The 18444-nt window shown below is 31.3% G+C and overlaps 1 protein-coding gene across 5 annotated transcripts in view; it reads right to left on the reverse strand.

Annotated features, from left to right (window-relative positions):
• Positions 1-18444, reverse strand: part of Cngl (Cyclic nucleotide-gated ion channel-like) — a 262907-nt gene that overhangs the window by 236095 nt on the left and 8368 nt on the right. The window contains exon 2 of one of the 5 annotated variants that reach the window (XM_067359196.1): positions 18032-18126. The exons of 3 other annotated variants lie outside the window; for them this stretch is intronic. In XM_067359196.1, the coding sequence (XP_067215297.1) occupies positions 18032-18070 (39 nt within the window). In that variant the 5' untranslated portion in view covers positions 18071-18126. Of the gene's footprint in view, positions 1-18031; positions 18360-18444 lie in introns of those variants that run through there. One more of the 5 variants, XM_067359197.1, reaches the window with a different exon arrangement.

An 18444-nucleotide genomic window follows, 5' to 3' on the forward strand; every position in this document is an offset into this window, starting at 1 on the left:
GTGAAAACTACGATCAAAAAATTAAAAAACTCTCTTGTCTAGGGCAAAACCTCCATCACACAATTTTTCTGAGAGATGGCATGAGTGAAGTTCATATCGACATATCGGCAAAAGATTGTGCAGTAATAAATATCTCTTGATAGTGATCGATAATGTAGATTACATTCGGTAGATCATGTGTTTAGTATGTATATAGGATAATATTATTACGTTATGTATTGGTGTTTATTATTATTTTCACGGATCGGATTAAATAATAAGTGTATTAACCTAGCAAACACAAAACATTGCAGCAACATTGCGACAATGTTTTGTGTTTGCTAGGAAATAAAACATTATTTTCATTCGGACAATTTTACATAATAAGTGCATTAAGTGAAATGAAATGTTAGTGTTTATTATTTTCATTCGGACATTTACAAATAACCGCATTTATTTTTACATAACCTTTCAGAAGTGTCAATAGAGTAAAAGATAGTGAATTTGGCCACTCGTACTACATTGTATTGGTACACATTCAAGGCTACTTATTAGTGTTCATTAGAGCAGTGTAGTGCAAATGATAAAATTCGGTGTAAATATATTAAGTGACATTAATGTATGTGTATAAATTATGACATACCAAATGTAGATTTTATAAATAAATTATGTGTATATTTTCTATGTTTATTGTTTGTTGAATTATTAGAACTTATGATATCTTCTATATTTAAAGTTTTAATAATTTTATCTGTCAAAAAGAAATGATATCTATTAAAAATTACCTTTTTAAAAAAAAAAGGTAAAAAAAAAGGCACCAAGTACACGCGTCAGTCACACCTAAAACAGTGTTGTTTTAACTATAAAAATAGTTGTATATTTTATTGTTGTGTATTTTATTCTATGAAAAATACTATCGCATAAAAAAATTCTATAAAAAATACTATTATATAAAAAAACTAACAACCAAAAATATCTATGATATTCTTTACTCTAAAAAATATGATATCAGAAAATAGCACCAAGTAGCGTCAAACAATTATGGAAAAAGCTGTTGTATATTTAAGAAAACATTTAATTAAAATTAAAAAATATATATAAATTAATCAAAATAAAAAAATATAAAAATATTTAATTAAAATAAAAAAATATTTAATGCAAAAAGCTTGGCGCTGCTACACCGAACAACACGTTAACTTTCATAATGTCAACTAATCTTTCATGCTAGTTATTAACGCAGCGCCAAGTTTTTTTGCATTAAATCTTTTTTTTATTTTAATTAAATTTTTTTATATTTTTTTATTTTAATTAATTTTTAACGCCACCTGGTGCCATTTACAGATATCATATTTTTTTGTAAAAAATATATATTTTTGTTTTTTTATATAATACTATTTTTTATAGAATTTTTTATGCATAGTATTTTTCACATAGATATAAACTAAATATGGTAAAATATTGTATTTAAGAAATATATATTTAACTAGAGAAAAATATCATATTTCCTTATTTTTATTAATATGTAATAAATACAAAATAAATAAATTAATTAATTAATCAATGTATACATACTCTTATAGCAAAAAAAGTCACAGTGACATTACAACAGACTCACAATAGAGTCACAAGGTCACAGACAAATTGTAATGTCATCATTGTAATGTCAAAATTGTGACATGATGTAGAATTTTAAAGCCCGAATTCGTAATCAATGCATAAAAATTGACATAAAATGTCTGTTTCCATTTATGTAGCAAAAACCTTGTTAATTAGTGTTATTAATATATAAAAATTATTATTACTTAATCCTTTCGAAACGAGAACTTTCAAACAAAGTATATTATACAAGATCTTGTTTTCTAAAGATTTTCAGCGTCATTAAATTTGATTGTGGCTTAGGATTCTAAAATTTAAAATGGCGAATCCAACATGGCAGATCAAATTTCAAAAGATTAGTAAATTATCGTAAAATTCGGTTTAAGGATTTTTTTGGGATCGTTGAACTCAACTGTCACCTGCAAATTTCAAAATTTTGAGATCATTAAGCAATCCCCCAAAAAAACCCTAACCAAGTTTCAAAATAATTCGATTTCTGTATTTAATTAGTGCATCATATTGGATCTGCATTTTAATTTTAAAATTTTGAAATTTTATTTGAACCCAACAACTTCATAAACTCCTCATAACTGAGTTTCAAAATAACCCAATTATGTTTTTTTTTTTTAAATTTGGTTTGCCATTTTGGTTCCGTCATTTTATGTTTTGTATTTTTGACATCAAATTTGAATAAAACATCAATACAAATATTCCTATAGCCAAGTTTCGTGAAAATTGAGCGAGCAGTTTCAGAAGGGAATGTCCTCTATAGAGCCTGGAAATTAAATAAAAAAAGAACACGTTGCAAAAAGGTCACCCGTGGAAATTTTACTTTTTATGGGTAGTGATCTCCCGTTTTTTTAAGCTCGTTCGATAGAGCTTCAAAAGTTCTACTTGTGAGCCAAATTGTTAACGTTTTCTTTTATAATTTTTTAAATACTTTTTTTAGTTTTTTTAAATAATTTTTTTTGTACATTTATACATTGATTCCTCATTTCATTCTTGGGTTTCTTGTTCATCTTCCTTAGTTGAATTTACGTCTAGTGTGACTGTACAGTTTATGACTTTCTACAAAAGAGCGTTAGGAGGCTTTATCATATGTTTGCTTGATAACTGTTTGCTGCATGTTGCATCTTGAGCATATATTGATTGTATTGTTAATCTCTACTCTTGCACCCTTCCCAAACGTCGCATGAATTATTTCATAATTATTTCATCATTATTTCGTTTTTATAATCTCCCAAAGCTCTTTTGCAGAAAGTCATAGACTGTGCAGTCGCGCTAGATATAGATTCAACTGGGAAAGATGAACAAGAAGCTCAAGAATAAAATAAGGAGTCAATGTATAAATGTAAAAAAAATGATAAAAGAAAACGTTATCACTATCCATAAAAAATAAAATTTCCATGCATGACCCTTTTACAACGTGTTCTTTATAACAACACTTATAACATACGATAACTACACTTAGTTTCAACAAAATTATTACCTTAAATTAGAAATCCTATCTTAACTCTATCTTGATATTAATATCTCCGTTTTCGAAAAACAATACATTGTGTGATATAAATTTGTTGAAGCTGCAATATACGCGGATCGCGTGCATCGTTTAAATTTCGCAGATTTCGCTTGTTCCAAGCCGCATCTAAGATTAGGAAATATGCGAAATAATAACTCATAATACTAATTTATAAAATGCGTGACATAATTTAACAAATGCATATTCTATGCCGTTCTTCTTCGACGCAAGATCCATTACAAAAGTTCCGAGATGAGCACAAAGTAGTCACATATGAATTTTTCCAACCATCTGTCGGTGTTAACGCAAATTTATGTAATCGGTGATCTTAATGGAACCGAAAATATATTATCGCTAGGTAATTGCGTTACTGGCGCAAACAACATCACAATTCCGTCACAGCAACCTTTTGAAGATGATGCAAATTGAGTACCTAATACATGTTTTCATACATATCGTGCGCATGGAAAGCATACATGTAACGCTCGGCTACGGTAAACGCGTCAAACAAGACAGAGTGGTTTACGGAATAATTAACATAAAATCATAATTAATTCTTTAAAAAACGGTTGTAAAAACCGCACAGTGTATAACACGCAAAATCCGGAAAATGTAAAACTGTCTTTTTTATCTTTACGCGTTTTCACAATACTAAAAAAGAAAACAAAAATGCTACTTATTTATTATAAAAATAATTTGTAAAGAGAGACGTTTCATGTATACTTATTACATACAAACAGAATAAGTGTGATATCACTGATAGATATCAAGTATAGACTCGACCGAAGTATATTTGAAACAATTATAAATACGATCTTTTTATCATTTCATCCTGCTCGTTTTTGAATGTCAAAAATACTGCCGTTTCCACTGATGTTTTTAAGCCACGATAAAGGCTCATCTACAATGTGCTCTTTGCTTCCTGTTTTTTGCTTTTTGTCTGTTATCTTTTTGCCACTTTGAGTATTGTTTTACCGATAATCATGTTTTTTGTCACATGTTTCTTGTTTCTTACGAAGTTCGTCAACTTTTATCTCGAGCGACAGAAAACAAAGAAACATCGTATAACAACAATGGTATCGGATATTTATTTATTTTATTTAATCGATATTCATAGTTCATACATTAAAATTATCTTAAAATATTATCTTAAACATTATTAGTCAATAAGAGTGCTGTTGAATATTGATCTATGATTAATCAATGTAAAATAACATTTTTCTTTGGAAATTCAGAAGAAACAAATTGTACATGACAATGTTTCACAGTTCCATATGACAAAAGTACAAGAAACCAACAACAAAAAGCAGAAGGCACGAAACAAGACGCAAAAAGCACATTGTAGATGAGTCTTAAGTTTCTTATGCCAAAGTTTTAATACGCAAGAAACAACGCGTAAAAGTATCGTCTCCGTTGCCAAGCGTACAATGTGTATCGAAGAATCTGCATTTACATCTCCCAACTAAAGATACGACCGCCACGTTTGCACATACCAAGTATGTAAATGCCCGTCTGCGTGCTACAGAAAGATGCAAATAATAGCTACTTGTTACAAGTTTGCCAAATTTAACGAGCTAGAGAGATACGGCAATGGGGTTTGCGACCCACAAACAATTTATATTCTCTAGCAACATCTCTCTGCACGGAGCGTTCTGCCGGACAAAAATTTTTCAGACTAAAGGAACTTTATTTTACAGCTGTCACGCGTAGGTTCAGTAATTCACTTTTCCCCCTTTAATTCACGTCTAACTGTTCGACCGAGAGCGAAGTTAGTTGTGCGGATTATAAAAGAAAAAAAATTTGAAAGAAAAATCGATATAAAGAAATAATTAATCATAGAAAACATTTATTATTTGTAATCGAGTGTTTTTCTTGAACAGACTCGAATATAACCAATTAGTTTGGAATTTTCCAAGAAATAGTTTAAACGTTGTTTAAATGAATTTTTTAGCACAAATTTGTGAATATTTATCATTTTTCTCATCGCGCTGTTATCTTATATTTATGACGATCATAACGAAAACAATTACTTTTTATAAAAAGGATTACAACAAAAATTACGAAAGAAAAACTTTCGATTTAGTAAAACACCTTCGAGCGAGTGGCAATCGTGACGCATTATCAGTGTATTAGCTTAATACGCTAGTAAGGAAGGTTCGATTACATAAAAATAAAAATTAAATAGAAAATTGAAAAGAACCTCTCAGCTGCTAAGCTGAGCTCTCAGCTGCTAGCCGTTCAGCATTAAATTGTAGATTCTAGATGCTTGTGCGAAAGATCGCCGATACTTGATAATTTGAGCATATAATAAGAAAAAAAAAGAAAACTTTCAAGCTGTAACACTAACAGCGCGCTATGGTAGAATCCGAACGCACCGTCAATTGAGCCTACCGAGACGATTCGGTAATACTTTTCGACTGTACTTTCGCAATCACGTTGTGGCACTCAAACGATGTTAAATAATTAACTTTTTTTAACAGATTCATGAAATATCAATCTGAAAAAGATTTTTGTAACTCTTAAAAGAAGTTATATCGGTGCAAAAAAATATTTCTACATATTCTTACTTATGCAGCGACCATATAAAATTTGTTTTAATAAAATTTGAAACTCTATGCACACTTAAAGTTACGTGATTATCATATTTCAGAAATCAGTAGTTTTCAAAAAAGTTTTTAAAAAAGAAGTGGAAAAAAGCAAGTTGTTCAATTAAATACAATTTGTAAAATCTAATCGTGCACAGTATCGAGCGTAATATATTTAAAAAAACAGCTATAAAATGCTTGTCGTGCGCTTTTTACGTACAAAGATTTTATGGAAGTCGCTTTTTGCATTTCTTTTCGTATTGTGTGCGAGACCAACGAATAGAAAGTGCTTGGATTCGAAAAAGCTTAACTTTACAGCGTTAGTGAATTGGAAATAAGAAAAACTAACAAACAATTCTCGGTGAAATAGAAGCGCGAAATCAATGATACGGAAATACGAAACGCGTTACGAGATCCTTTAGAAATGGACATACACAGATCAAACAGACAACCAATGCTATCTCATTGCGAAGCTAACAGAAGTGTGCATACAATTTCTACTTGTTTCGATTTTATCGCGCTAGCATTCAACAATGCTAATAAAGTTATTTCGACATACAAATTTACTAGTGTGCGCTACTTGGAATTATTCCAAAATAACAAGATTTAAATCTAAAACGCTGTAGTAGATAGATACATGTACGTGTAGATATGTTCTCTGTAGCATTCTAAATAAATTTGTCAAAGAAAATGTCAATTATGTATAATTATGTATAACAATAAAATGCAAGAAACATCAAAATCATAAAGAAATTGATTGTGTTTACAAATTTATAAAAAATGAGTAAAAATATAAAAAGTAGAATAGATAATAGAGTGTAAGAAGTAATTTTACAGAAAAAAATATGTTTGGATCTCTTTTGCAACATTCGATCCATTCTGATAAATAAAAAAGATTGGTCTTTAAATAAAAAAGAATAAAATAAGAATTCTAGATAGAGAATTATCAATTTATATCATTTATTTTTCACACAACAAATCAAAATCGATGTTTAAAATGCTTTTCTTCTATTATAAAAAAATGTGACAGAAAATACTCCTAATTCTTTCAAGCTGTCAATCTGAATATTATTAAAGAAGAGGTGATAACGTCGCCCTTTCAAGAATTTTTCCATAAAATAATCCGGGAAAAAGATCTTGAAAACACAATCCACAATCTTGAAACCAGATGTAGATGCATATTTTAGTCTAAAGTGCCAACACAGTCTCCATCAGAGTACAAATAGCAAGTATCTTTATTCAGAAAGATCGAGTTTTCCTCGTTGTCCGCAAAAAGGCGAAAAAAAGTTTAGAACCAAGAATTTCCAAATGAGGATAACATATCCTTGACAACAAATAAAACTCACTGAAAAAGAGAAGCCCTCTCCCTGTGTTACGCGAGGGATACACATGCGAGATTAAAAAAGACGCGGATCAAAGAACCGATCGGTTTTTTCGCGTTAAAATCTTATAAGTATCTATTTGGAAAAATCTTATAAATATCTATTTAACTCTGTAACATACACATACAAAAGTGTATAAAGTGAAAAGTGGTTTGAGGAATTAGATAAAAATAAGGAGGAAAAATTGAAGAGGCTATGGAACGAGGAATTGGATAAAGTAAAAAGGAATATTTGGAAATTGTGAAAAGAGAAAGAGATGAAGAGAAAAAAGAAAAACGGTAAATAAGAGGTAAGTCGGAAATAAGGTCAGAGTAGATAGAAAGAGAGAAGAAAAGAGAAAAAATGGACTGAATACAGGACAAGGTATAGGTGGAATTTGTGATAAGAAGTAAAAAATATGATGAGTCAATGTAATAATTAAAATTAAAGCAAAATTAAGATATGTAAGTATAAGTTTTAATTTGTCTTAATTTTTTGTTATGTTATGGTAACTGCATGCAATATGTAATATAGCGTTAAGAAGTAGGAAGACATGAGTGTGTTAGAAAAATAATGGTAAACCAAGTCCGCTAAAATAATAAAGATTGATTTGCACAAATGTGTTTGTATCAGTTTGTATGAAAAAAATATTAAGAAAAATAGCAAAAAAGAAACAAGATTTTGTCATTTTTCATTAATATGAAAATTTAAAGTCTCCTCCTACATCAAAATATTATGTGAATGTCTATTACTATTGATATAAAATAGAATCAATGAAGAATATTGTGATATCGATACATATGAATATCTTTAGATTTTTTATTATTAATATATTTAAATATACATACATGCCGATGATTATGAAAATGGATTAACAATAAGTCACATATTTTCATGACATTTTGTTTTGAGATACCTATTTCAACTTTTATAATAATTATAAAAATAAAGTATATATCTTTAAAATAACTTTATGGACGCGAATATACTTTATCTTTATAAATACTATGGACTGTAGTCACAATTGATACTGCTTTACACGTCCTCAAATGTTTATATTCAAAATCCCTTAACGGTAAACATGACGGAATGTTTAAACATCACCTTGAATAAAACATACCTCACTCAAAAATGTCAAACATCTCGTGAAATATTAATTTTTCATGCATTTAGTACAGCTTGATACTTTTATACAGAAATTATTCAGAGAAACTTATTTATGCGAAGACTACATATTTCTATTAAAAATAAGTTCAAATGTACTTTTTTTATGCATTGTTGTACTTACGAAAAATATGAATCCATTTTCATGTCATGTCATTTAACTTTTTCCTCTATTATTTTTTTCTATCTTCAATTTACTTAATTAACTATCTTAACAATCTTTAATTAACTATTTTAATTTTAACAAATTAATAATTTAAAGATTTATTTATCGAGAAATGTGTATTTAATACTGAAAACTTGCGACAAATAATAACATTGCTAAAAAAACATTGATTCGAAATTAACTGAAACTTGAAACATAATTTGATTCGCTAAATTGGAAATTTCTTTAATTATAAAATTAAACCGCATATGGAATATAAAAATTCCGTACAAATAAAACAAGTTACCGTGTAAAAAAATGTATGAATTGAAATATTTTTCAAAATAACACTTAAATGATCAGAAAATGTATACCATAAATTTGATTTCGAAATATTTGCATATGCTTATTTTAAGTTTATTAAAAACTAAATTCTTTATTGTCGCAAAACCAATACTTGCACAACTAATATGCGCGTGGTCAATCACAAGGATATGAACTTGCATTTAACCATGTGTTCTAGCTAAACAATTTGATTCGACCTGCCTCTCTGAATACCGAATTTTGTAACTGCAGAACGGCATTTCCCTTTGACACTTTTCACCTATGCGATATTTACATTGACTATCTTTTGATTCTGGAAAGCCACTTATTTAACTCGAAATAGAAACACAATCAATAATACAAATAAAAACGCTGTGAAATAAAATACCGATTTCGCATGCCAATATAGTTAACGGAAACAATGTAAAATAATATGATAATAATGCGATATATCGTTAGTCCGTTCAGTATCGAATATTGTCCGTAGGACAGTTGCGACCTAATTTCTCTGTCAACACATTAGAAAATAGAAATATAGCTGAGAAATGTGGAGAATAGGACGCGCTCGCGCGTCAGGCGGATACGAGAACGAAGGGGTAGTTAGGGATAAACGAAAAGTAGAGGAAAGGAAAGTCGGTTATATCGCGCAGCCACAGAGAGACAGTGTGCCGTAGTCAAGAGAGAAATACGATTGGTGGGAATATTGATCTTCCTTGGGAGTTGCCATGTGCAACGTCGTGGCGGTCCTTCGCACAAGCGACTTCACGATTCTTCTTTCGAGACAGCATCACGTCGCGTCGCGACGCCGCCACTGCCCTCGCCTTGCTGTTTCCCCCACTTTATTCACTGTAATTTACCATATCGCTGACCGACTTTGAGAATTTCATCTTTCTTTTCACACTCCCAGGAAATCTCTCAACGCGTTCGGTCATTCCTGATACGAACCATCCTGTCATTTCATCCCTTTTCCCGACTTTTTTCACTGCCTTTTTTTCAGTGCCGCCAGGTACCGTTTGACACGCACTTAGGAGAGAAGGATAACGGCCCTCGTTCCCAGGAACCGATAATCTATCTGCTCAGCATTTCTCCCGCGTAAAAGAGAAAAATAAGCCGAGAATATACGTATAATTCCTTCATACAAAGAACAAACTGTTATTGATGAATTACAATCGAGAGAAAAAGATAATTTTATTACATTTAAGAAAGTCGAAAATGTAAAATAATTGTTTTTTGCTTATAATAATTCTTTTAAACCATAGAAAGCGCAATCATCGGTTGCAATCATTCAGAAAATACAGCAATTATAAAACCGTTCAGTGACAATTGCCTATTGAGTGATTGCTGCATACTTTTAGATCTACAAGTATGCACCGTTGTATTTTCTGAACGCAACCATTATTAATGTCTGATTTGTTGACATACTTACAAATATCTTGACTTAATCGTGATAGTGTTAAATATCGAAGAAAACTGTTTGCTAATTTATTGTGATGAACGATAGTTATTCTCGAATTATTTCCATTATACGCCTCTTCACTTTTTGACATGCAATGACTTTTCCTGGCACTATCATTAGCGCAATGGTGGAATCCAATTCTGCAAATCAATATCTACTTGGCTTAATCGCTGATACAGAAAGTCCTGTCTGTCATGTCTCATATATATAGTGTAAATATGTTTCACAGACTACATTCTACATCAGACACATCCTACATCAACGAACTAGAACCTACATAGTATCTTAGTAGCTTTGTGCATAGCATAACTATCGTATAGTTTATCCTCTGCTAGTTATGAAACAGAGGATCGAAAAATTCACATAAATAATTATCAATTGAATAATTATTAAATAAGAGCCGGATTATTAGGCGTTAATATCAAATTTGTCTGTGTATGTGATAATATCTAGATGAATATTGCAATGTTTTAGTTTTACAACTCTAGAATATATAGCAGTGATAATTTAATCAGAAAAATTTTTATTTTAAGCGTATTATTTTGAAATAAATTAAACTGTTTGCATAAATAACTCGCAAAATTTTTCAGAGATTTCAATTGATATTTTATTCTAATTTAAGTATCAATAAGATTTAAACTTCTTCCATCGTGCCGCTCACAGACAAAACTTAAGAGTAAGTCATACATACTAGAATTAAACTATTGTGTTTGCTCGACACAAATGAACAATTGTTTGCAAAGTTGACGACAACTTTTCGTTCGCCTGTGTACGTTCCATCGCCTTTAATATCCATGAAGGTTACTCAATCGTGAATTAGGCATCACTGTGAAGATCCCGTGAAGCATTGAATACCCGAGCAACGGAAACCCTACTCCGCGCGAGTTCTGACAGTGTTGGCATAGCAAGCTAATCGAGAATACTCCTTCTCTAACCCTTTTCCCCTACCGCGAATCATGTCATCTCTCAATTGTCGGTCGACTGAAATTCCATTTTCTCTTTGTATAAAAGTTCGCTTTGTTAGCATGCTTATAAACCCATTCCATTAATCCTAGAAATATCAAATCTAGGCGAAAATATTTTTTGTCCAAGAAGACGTGCGTGAATTTGTATTGTGATGGTGGTAATCGAATCACTTGTTATACTAAAAGTGTTTAGTAGACGCTATTGGCTTTTGTTTCACGAATTAATAGAAGAAATAAGAAAAAAATAAAATATGTTTACCTCATAATTATACGTTCATAATTAACTTATTAATCTCAAATTTCTTTTTACATCGAAAAAGTACTATCTACCTAATATAAAACTTTTCTATTTTTTTTATATATATATCTATGATTTACAAAGAAAACAATGTAAGAGACTTTTCACTGTTATATTATTTGTGTCACATGATGAAAAAAAAAATACCTTTCTTAATGGTGCGTATAAACAAAATATCTACTGTTTTACTAGGATTAAGTTCTATTTGGCTGAAGCAGGTGTAAGCACGCACATTGCAATGAGCAAACACGCTTGTGCTCGCAAACAAACACGTCTCCCATCGCATTACACATCGACAACATGTTCCGGATGTTTGTTGATTTCCACAGAACATTACCCATGCTCTCTCCAGGTAGTTTTATGCGAAAACTGTATAAACCAGTAAGATAAGTGAACTGTCCGAATAATAAAATTTTATTTTTACGCAAAATATGTCTCGACGGCAGAGATTGCTCGTTACACACATCTAAAATGGATTTTATTAAATCCATCTCTCTATTCAATGTGACTCAATAATTCTAATAATTTTTCTCAACTTTTTTTTGCTTTAGAAAAATTTTTAACAGTAATTCCACGATTTCAGAGTCGCGCGCGTTTGCTTGTTGACCTAACTTTTTCGCACGACACGTTTGCATAAATCTACTGAAATTGACAATACACGAGAGTTGTAACGAATTGCGCGACAATATAGAAACGTTAAAAACAACGTTGTGCATTCGCATCTTCGTGCTTAACGATACAGTGGGGAAGTTGAAATAGAAAAAGAAAACGTGTGTCACAGTGAAGGAAGAATTCCGACAAGATCTCTAGAGACGTGTTATCGTGCTTAAGAACGACACTTTGGATACAAGTCCCAATGGCACGCGACCCAATAAATGCGCCGGCACAGCAGTATGGTGCGGCACCGCGATATTAAAAAATTTTTGCGATAGAGAGTTTGCTTCGTATGTACACAGACGCTACGCTTATTCCGATCTTCATGGAAGATGAAACTCAAACAACTGAAGCGTGATAAAGCAATATTGTACCCATAGGATGTTCGGCAATGCAACTTTCGTCGATTTCGATGGCACTCTGTATTTGTCAGTTACAACAAATAACATTAGGCATAAAACAAAGTTTTGCTCATATCACCTAACAAAAACTTCTAAAAGACATTGCTTATAAGAAAACCAATATTACATATCTATTCATATCGAGAAACACAGCGAGTAAAAAAATAACTGGATACACCATCTGTTTTCAGAAAAGAAAAACGTTACTGTAAACTATATCATTCAATAAAGTTAACACAGTAAAACAGTAAAACAGAATGCTCCCGAGAAAAAATGGTATAATTCGTCAGATGTAAATATATATAATTAGTTATGAAAAGATCTAATAGCATATGTAATTTTATATGATTATATAAAATATTATATGTTATCAGATCTTTTCATAACTAATTATATAGAATATATTTATCTGATTATGCCGTTTTTTCTCGGGCTGATAAAAATATTCTGCAGCGATAATTTTATTTTTAATGTGCAAAAATTGTGACGTGATATGACAGTTGTTTCAAAAGTCTCTATGGAAAAATTAGTAGAGAATATATAGCTGATATATTATTATTAAAGCTAATTCATAATATTGTTCAATTTACTATATAAGGATATAGGATATAACTGGTTTTATAAACACGAGGTTATTTAATCGTTGCATCCGTAAAAAAGCGCTCTTTTTAGAGTTCACTGAAAAGTGCAATAGTTTGTACGAATTTTTATATTCAAATAGTACAAAAAAATTGTATGCGTGTGAGTCAAAATTTTAGAATCTTTAGAATCTTTAGAATTTGGATAAAACTTGGAAAGAAGCAAGAGTTCCCTAGTCGATAATTTTTAGCTTTTAACTTGCTAAATTTTACCATTTCACAAGTCTCATAATGACGTAATTAAAAAAAATTTCGCGATCTTTCAATTTGATCGCAACAGTCGTAGCTGCAAATTTCAATTTAAAATGCGACACGAAATGATGACCTCTCGACCTAATAATTAGCCGTATAGAGCGGCTGACGGCCTACGGTGTACGATACGAAGTGATGTAAAATGAAAATTCAAAGAAATAACGTGTAATTGACCTCAATAGAATCGATTAGCCAGATTTGTTCGATATCTGACGAAATTGCTTTCGCGAGTGACGGATGTCTACGAATCGTGTTAAACGCAGAAACCTATTTAAACATATAGCATCGATGTGGAATGCAATTTGTACATGCACTTTAACATAGTGCATGAATAATGTTGCTATAAATTTGAATGAAAAATTTATATTTTTAACATTTTACATTAATCAACCGATACGCGTTTAAAAAAAAAAAAACGTAGCAATTTCCATCTGTTGCGTTGCTCAATGTATTTTAAAATCAACTCACCGATTCATTTAATTTTTTTATTACTATGAATGAAGCAAACTTATTTGCAGCAGTATTGCACAATCGTGTTGCAAAGATACAGATAATATTGTACATTTCTTATTTTCGTTTGTTACGAAGAATGTATTCTTCGTACCTTTTTAATCTTTATGTATAAAAGACACAAAAAATGCAAATCGCATAATTTATACACTCGAGACAAATTAAGTAATTTTTTTTAATACACGCTGGTATTTATTATCTTTCTTAAATAATTTGTCAGAAACAAAGTCGGTACAAATTTATACAGTAGAGAGATCAATTATCGTAAAAATTATAATATATAAAATTGCATTTGAAAATCTACATTCACATTAAAATCTATATCGATCTCAATTTCTGAAAATTAGTTACGTATTAATAATGCAATTGTGTCAATATCCCAGATTGAATTAAATGATTTAGCTCTAAACTCAACTCTAAGTTAAAGATATCGCTGTACAAAGTATTATCCCAACTGTAATGTATAATAGATATAGGGAAATACAAAATTTTAGTAATGCGCTTTACATTCGCCTAAAGCAGAGAATAAACCTGGACAATCGCCTTGAGCAACAAAGAGTCTTTCAAGTCGCACGATCGACCTTAAGAGTCTTGTTTGTAATGTAGAGTATTAAAAAATAAGATGAAATTTCTGTAACGTATTGAACAGTGAACAGATGAAAGGAGTTCTTATATGATAATGTTACAACTATCAATCTCTGTCAACGTATTAATAAATTTGTCATTAAAAGAATAAGAAATTATGAGAAAATTGCAGATTCAAATGTATTTTATTCAATTCTCAATTCTATTTTCGCTGGAAAAGACCAATTTACTTTTTTCTGGAAATAAGGCAAATTTCACTCTACAATACAGCGCGAGCTTTTTCCAGCGAGCGAGCAAGCGAGAACATGTCACGTCTGCATCGAATATAACATTTCGGGTTGCACGCGCGCATGTTCGGGCTGGTAACGTATATGCGTAATTAAAGTGGCATCGTTCGTGTCACGCGACGTAACGCTAACCACTTGTTCCGGTCTCTCGCAGCACTCGTCCCGCAGGAGCACTTTGTGCGCGAACGTTCGGAGGGCAATCAGCGGTAATTGGGGAAGCGCGTCGCGCGCGGACCGCGTGATGTCTTTATTTCTGGAAAGCATATATTACGGAAAGGTTAAAGAGTGCGCCGCACGAGAGAGAGAGAGAGAGAGAGAGAGAGAGAGAGAGGGGAGAGGAAAGTTACGTATTAATTTACGCTTCCCACAACCCAGCGAAATGCCCCGATTCGTACTCGGCAATACCCGTTTCCAATTCAATCAACTGCGCGCCCAGATGTAACGCGCTATCGATTATCAGCGCCAATTCAGGTGCAATTTCTTTATCGGGTTATCGGTTACTTATATTTTTGGTGTCCGTTATAATTAGACTGCAGATTTATTTATGCCAATGTACGTTAGAAAACAAATGGAAATATAGAACTAAAACGAAAGAAAAGCAAGGGAAAAAAATAGTTCATCGTGCAAAGATCGAAATGCACGATGCATTTTTAAAAGGAACATTGAAACGCAAATATTTTTATCCTCCTAGATTGAGCAAATTTCACACAGCGGAACGCCACTCACAGACACTCACTTGCGTCAATCGATTTGATTTCTAGAGGCTAACGCGCGCGTTTTACGTCTCCTACGCTTTTCTGTACTTGATCATGTTTGTACAGCCGCATTTGACATGTTTGGACGAGGCCGGCAAGTAGTACAGCCATTGTTCACTACCGCCAAGGCGTTAACGCGATATGTCAAGATGTCACTTTTTTCTTAACAGCAAAATGGAAGATTTTGTCGATTGTTCTCTATCTTTAGATCCGAACAGATCCAAACTTGATAAAGTTTTTTTTCGTTATATAATCGAAATTACAAAATTACAAAAAATGTATTGCGGTAATTATTACAATGTAGCCAACTCCCACTCCATAATAAGATACAATATGATGTACGCGACTGATTCTTTTAGCAGAAAACTTTTTGCGCGCTACTACTGACATCGCTTTACCTGCTTTTAATGGCTTCCCCCAATAAAAAGTATAAACAAGTTACGCAGGAAAAGTAAGAAAAAAGTTGCATGCAACGGTTAATTAAATTTTTCAAGTCTGCAGTTATTATTTTTCCGCTTCATTAAACAATAGTACATAAACTTCTTGAAATTATAAGCTTGTACAAGTAAGTAACAAAACTGATAAAATTCCTTGTAAGTATCGAATGCCGTGCCCAAACGAATTGTTGTTATTGCCGAAGTAAATCGAAAAGTGTATTTTTTATATACTTTTTATAACGGAAGGAAAAGTTTCCCAATAGTACTGTGATCACATCTTGAAAGTTATGAAGATAATTATTGTTGTTTCGAGTTTCGACCTGAAATATTTCAGCTGAGGACGCGAAGCCGATAAATAAAAAGCCGATAAGTAGAATACTGTAACGCGCATTGTCCATATTACTTTTATATTCTATTTATATATCTTCACCAATAATATTGCGAAAACCATTGAAATATTTTTCACATATTTTATATACATATATCAGCAGTAAAAGTGGACTAATTGAATTTATCACTTACTTTGTGTTACATCAATCTATATTATAATAATGTAATCTTTTTTGAAAAAGAAAAAAATAGTTGAAAATTGAACAGCTCAATGTATCATTAAACAGGTTCAGTTTATTTTTTGACAGTAGTCTAAGTCACTTGCTCTCTAGTAAATTTCCGTTTTATAAAAAAGAAAATACTTGTTCTTCTATTATGTCATCAAGTAGCGGTTCAAATAAATAAACTTGATATAAAATGGTATATTGTAAAGCTTTCAAAACTTTTCAGAAATTGAAAATCCTGTTAGCAAAGAAGAAAAAACAACTAAAATATTGGTAAAAATTAATTTAACATAATTACAATTAAAAAGTGTAATAGATATCTGTTTTTAACTTGTTTTTAAATAAAACTTAATGTTTTTTTTCCCAATTATTTCAAAAATTTATTAATTTTGAAAACGATCCAAATCATTTAAAGTATCAAAAATATATTTTTTTTACAAGTTATTCATAAAATTTTACAATTACGGAAAAAATTTATATTGTAAAAGTAACTGTTTTGGAAAATATTTTGTTATATAATTTTAAAAATATTTTTAATACATACAAACGCAAAAGAGTCGTATGTCTCAAAACAAAAAATATATGACCCAATCTACTTTCATAATCACAATTATACGATGTATTTCACAAGATACATCAAATTAAGGATTGATTAGATTGTTTAGAAATGTTTGTTAGGTTTATACGCTTAACATAATGCTTCCTATTCGAGATAATATCGCCACGATATCCTGAGTCACGTTTCTCTACGTGCGTTAAACAACGTAAACATTCCAGAGATACAAATTAGTTGTAATTAAATTGACAAATATATACAATAAATTCCAGCAGTCTTATATATGAGTACACAGACCGTAGTATAACGGAAATACACTAGCGTCAGATAGAATAGGTTTTTTTTCGAATTCCTAGTCAAAAGCTGCAAGGATAATCTGAGAATTTTTGAAAATAAATCTTCCTTAAAAAGATGCCGATGAGAAAAGTTACAATTAAAGATACAAAAGTGCAGTAAATCTGGATCAATGAAACGTGTAATACCTAACAAATGGACGACTTTTGATATTGTACTTACCAAGTTCTGATACGGTATTATTTTATTTACAGCAAATACCAAGATGAGAGAATTGGGACAAGAAATATCGAAATAAAACAGTATCATAAGACAGACAAGCATACAGGCCAGTGAAAAATTGAAGAAATCTCGATAGCCCATAATGAAGTAACATACAAAATGTTATAACGATGACACATCTAAGTAAATATTTAATGTGCAAGTTCTACAAAAGGTTTTAAGCTCTCATACTGGACAATCTATTATTCAGGACGGAAGCAATTCGGGATAAAATTTTCATTGCAAGATAATGGATCGTTGAAAATTCGAGTTTTACAAATAAAGAGAGAGGAACATGACAATCGCTAATAGAGAAAGTAGACTGCTGGGAATACTGAACGTTCGTGCGATAATATCAAGATTAGAGAGACGTTGAGCAAGAGCAGTCGAATGGATATGTACTTTCCAGGCATAATTCTCCCGTACTCAAAGAAGATAGTACTGATGACACTTACGGGAAGCGATATACGAACCACCGGCTGTCTTTTCGACATTTTCTACGCTGTTTTTTCGACTGCGCGTTTCCGTCTCTACGCGTCGACATTCAGAGCTGCATTCACATAGAAGAAAACATATCATTTGTACTACACAATTAAACAATCCCAATTTTCTTACTTACTCAACAGTCTAATGAACTTGAAATTCAATTTACTCAAAACTACTTGCGTTCAACTAACTCATATTTGCAGAACACCGTCCAACTTAAACACATGCTTCTATTAAAACCAACTATTATCGCTTAACCCTTTCGGGACGAGTATCCTTTATAAAGAACATTCTTCTAATTTTGAAAATTGCTCACTCGATTTTCGTTTCCATGAAAGTTGATCTATAAGTATTTGTTGATGCTTTACACTGAGAGAAAAGT

This window comes from Linepithema humile, chromosome 7 (genome assembly GCF_040581485.1).
Source record: "Linepithema humile isolate Giens D197 chromosome 7, Lhum_UNIL_v1.0, whole genome shotgun sequence".
Taxonomy (NCBI): Eukaryota; Metazoa; Arthropoda; class Insecta; order Hymenoptera; family Formicidae; genus Linepithema; species Linepithema humile.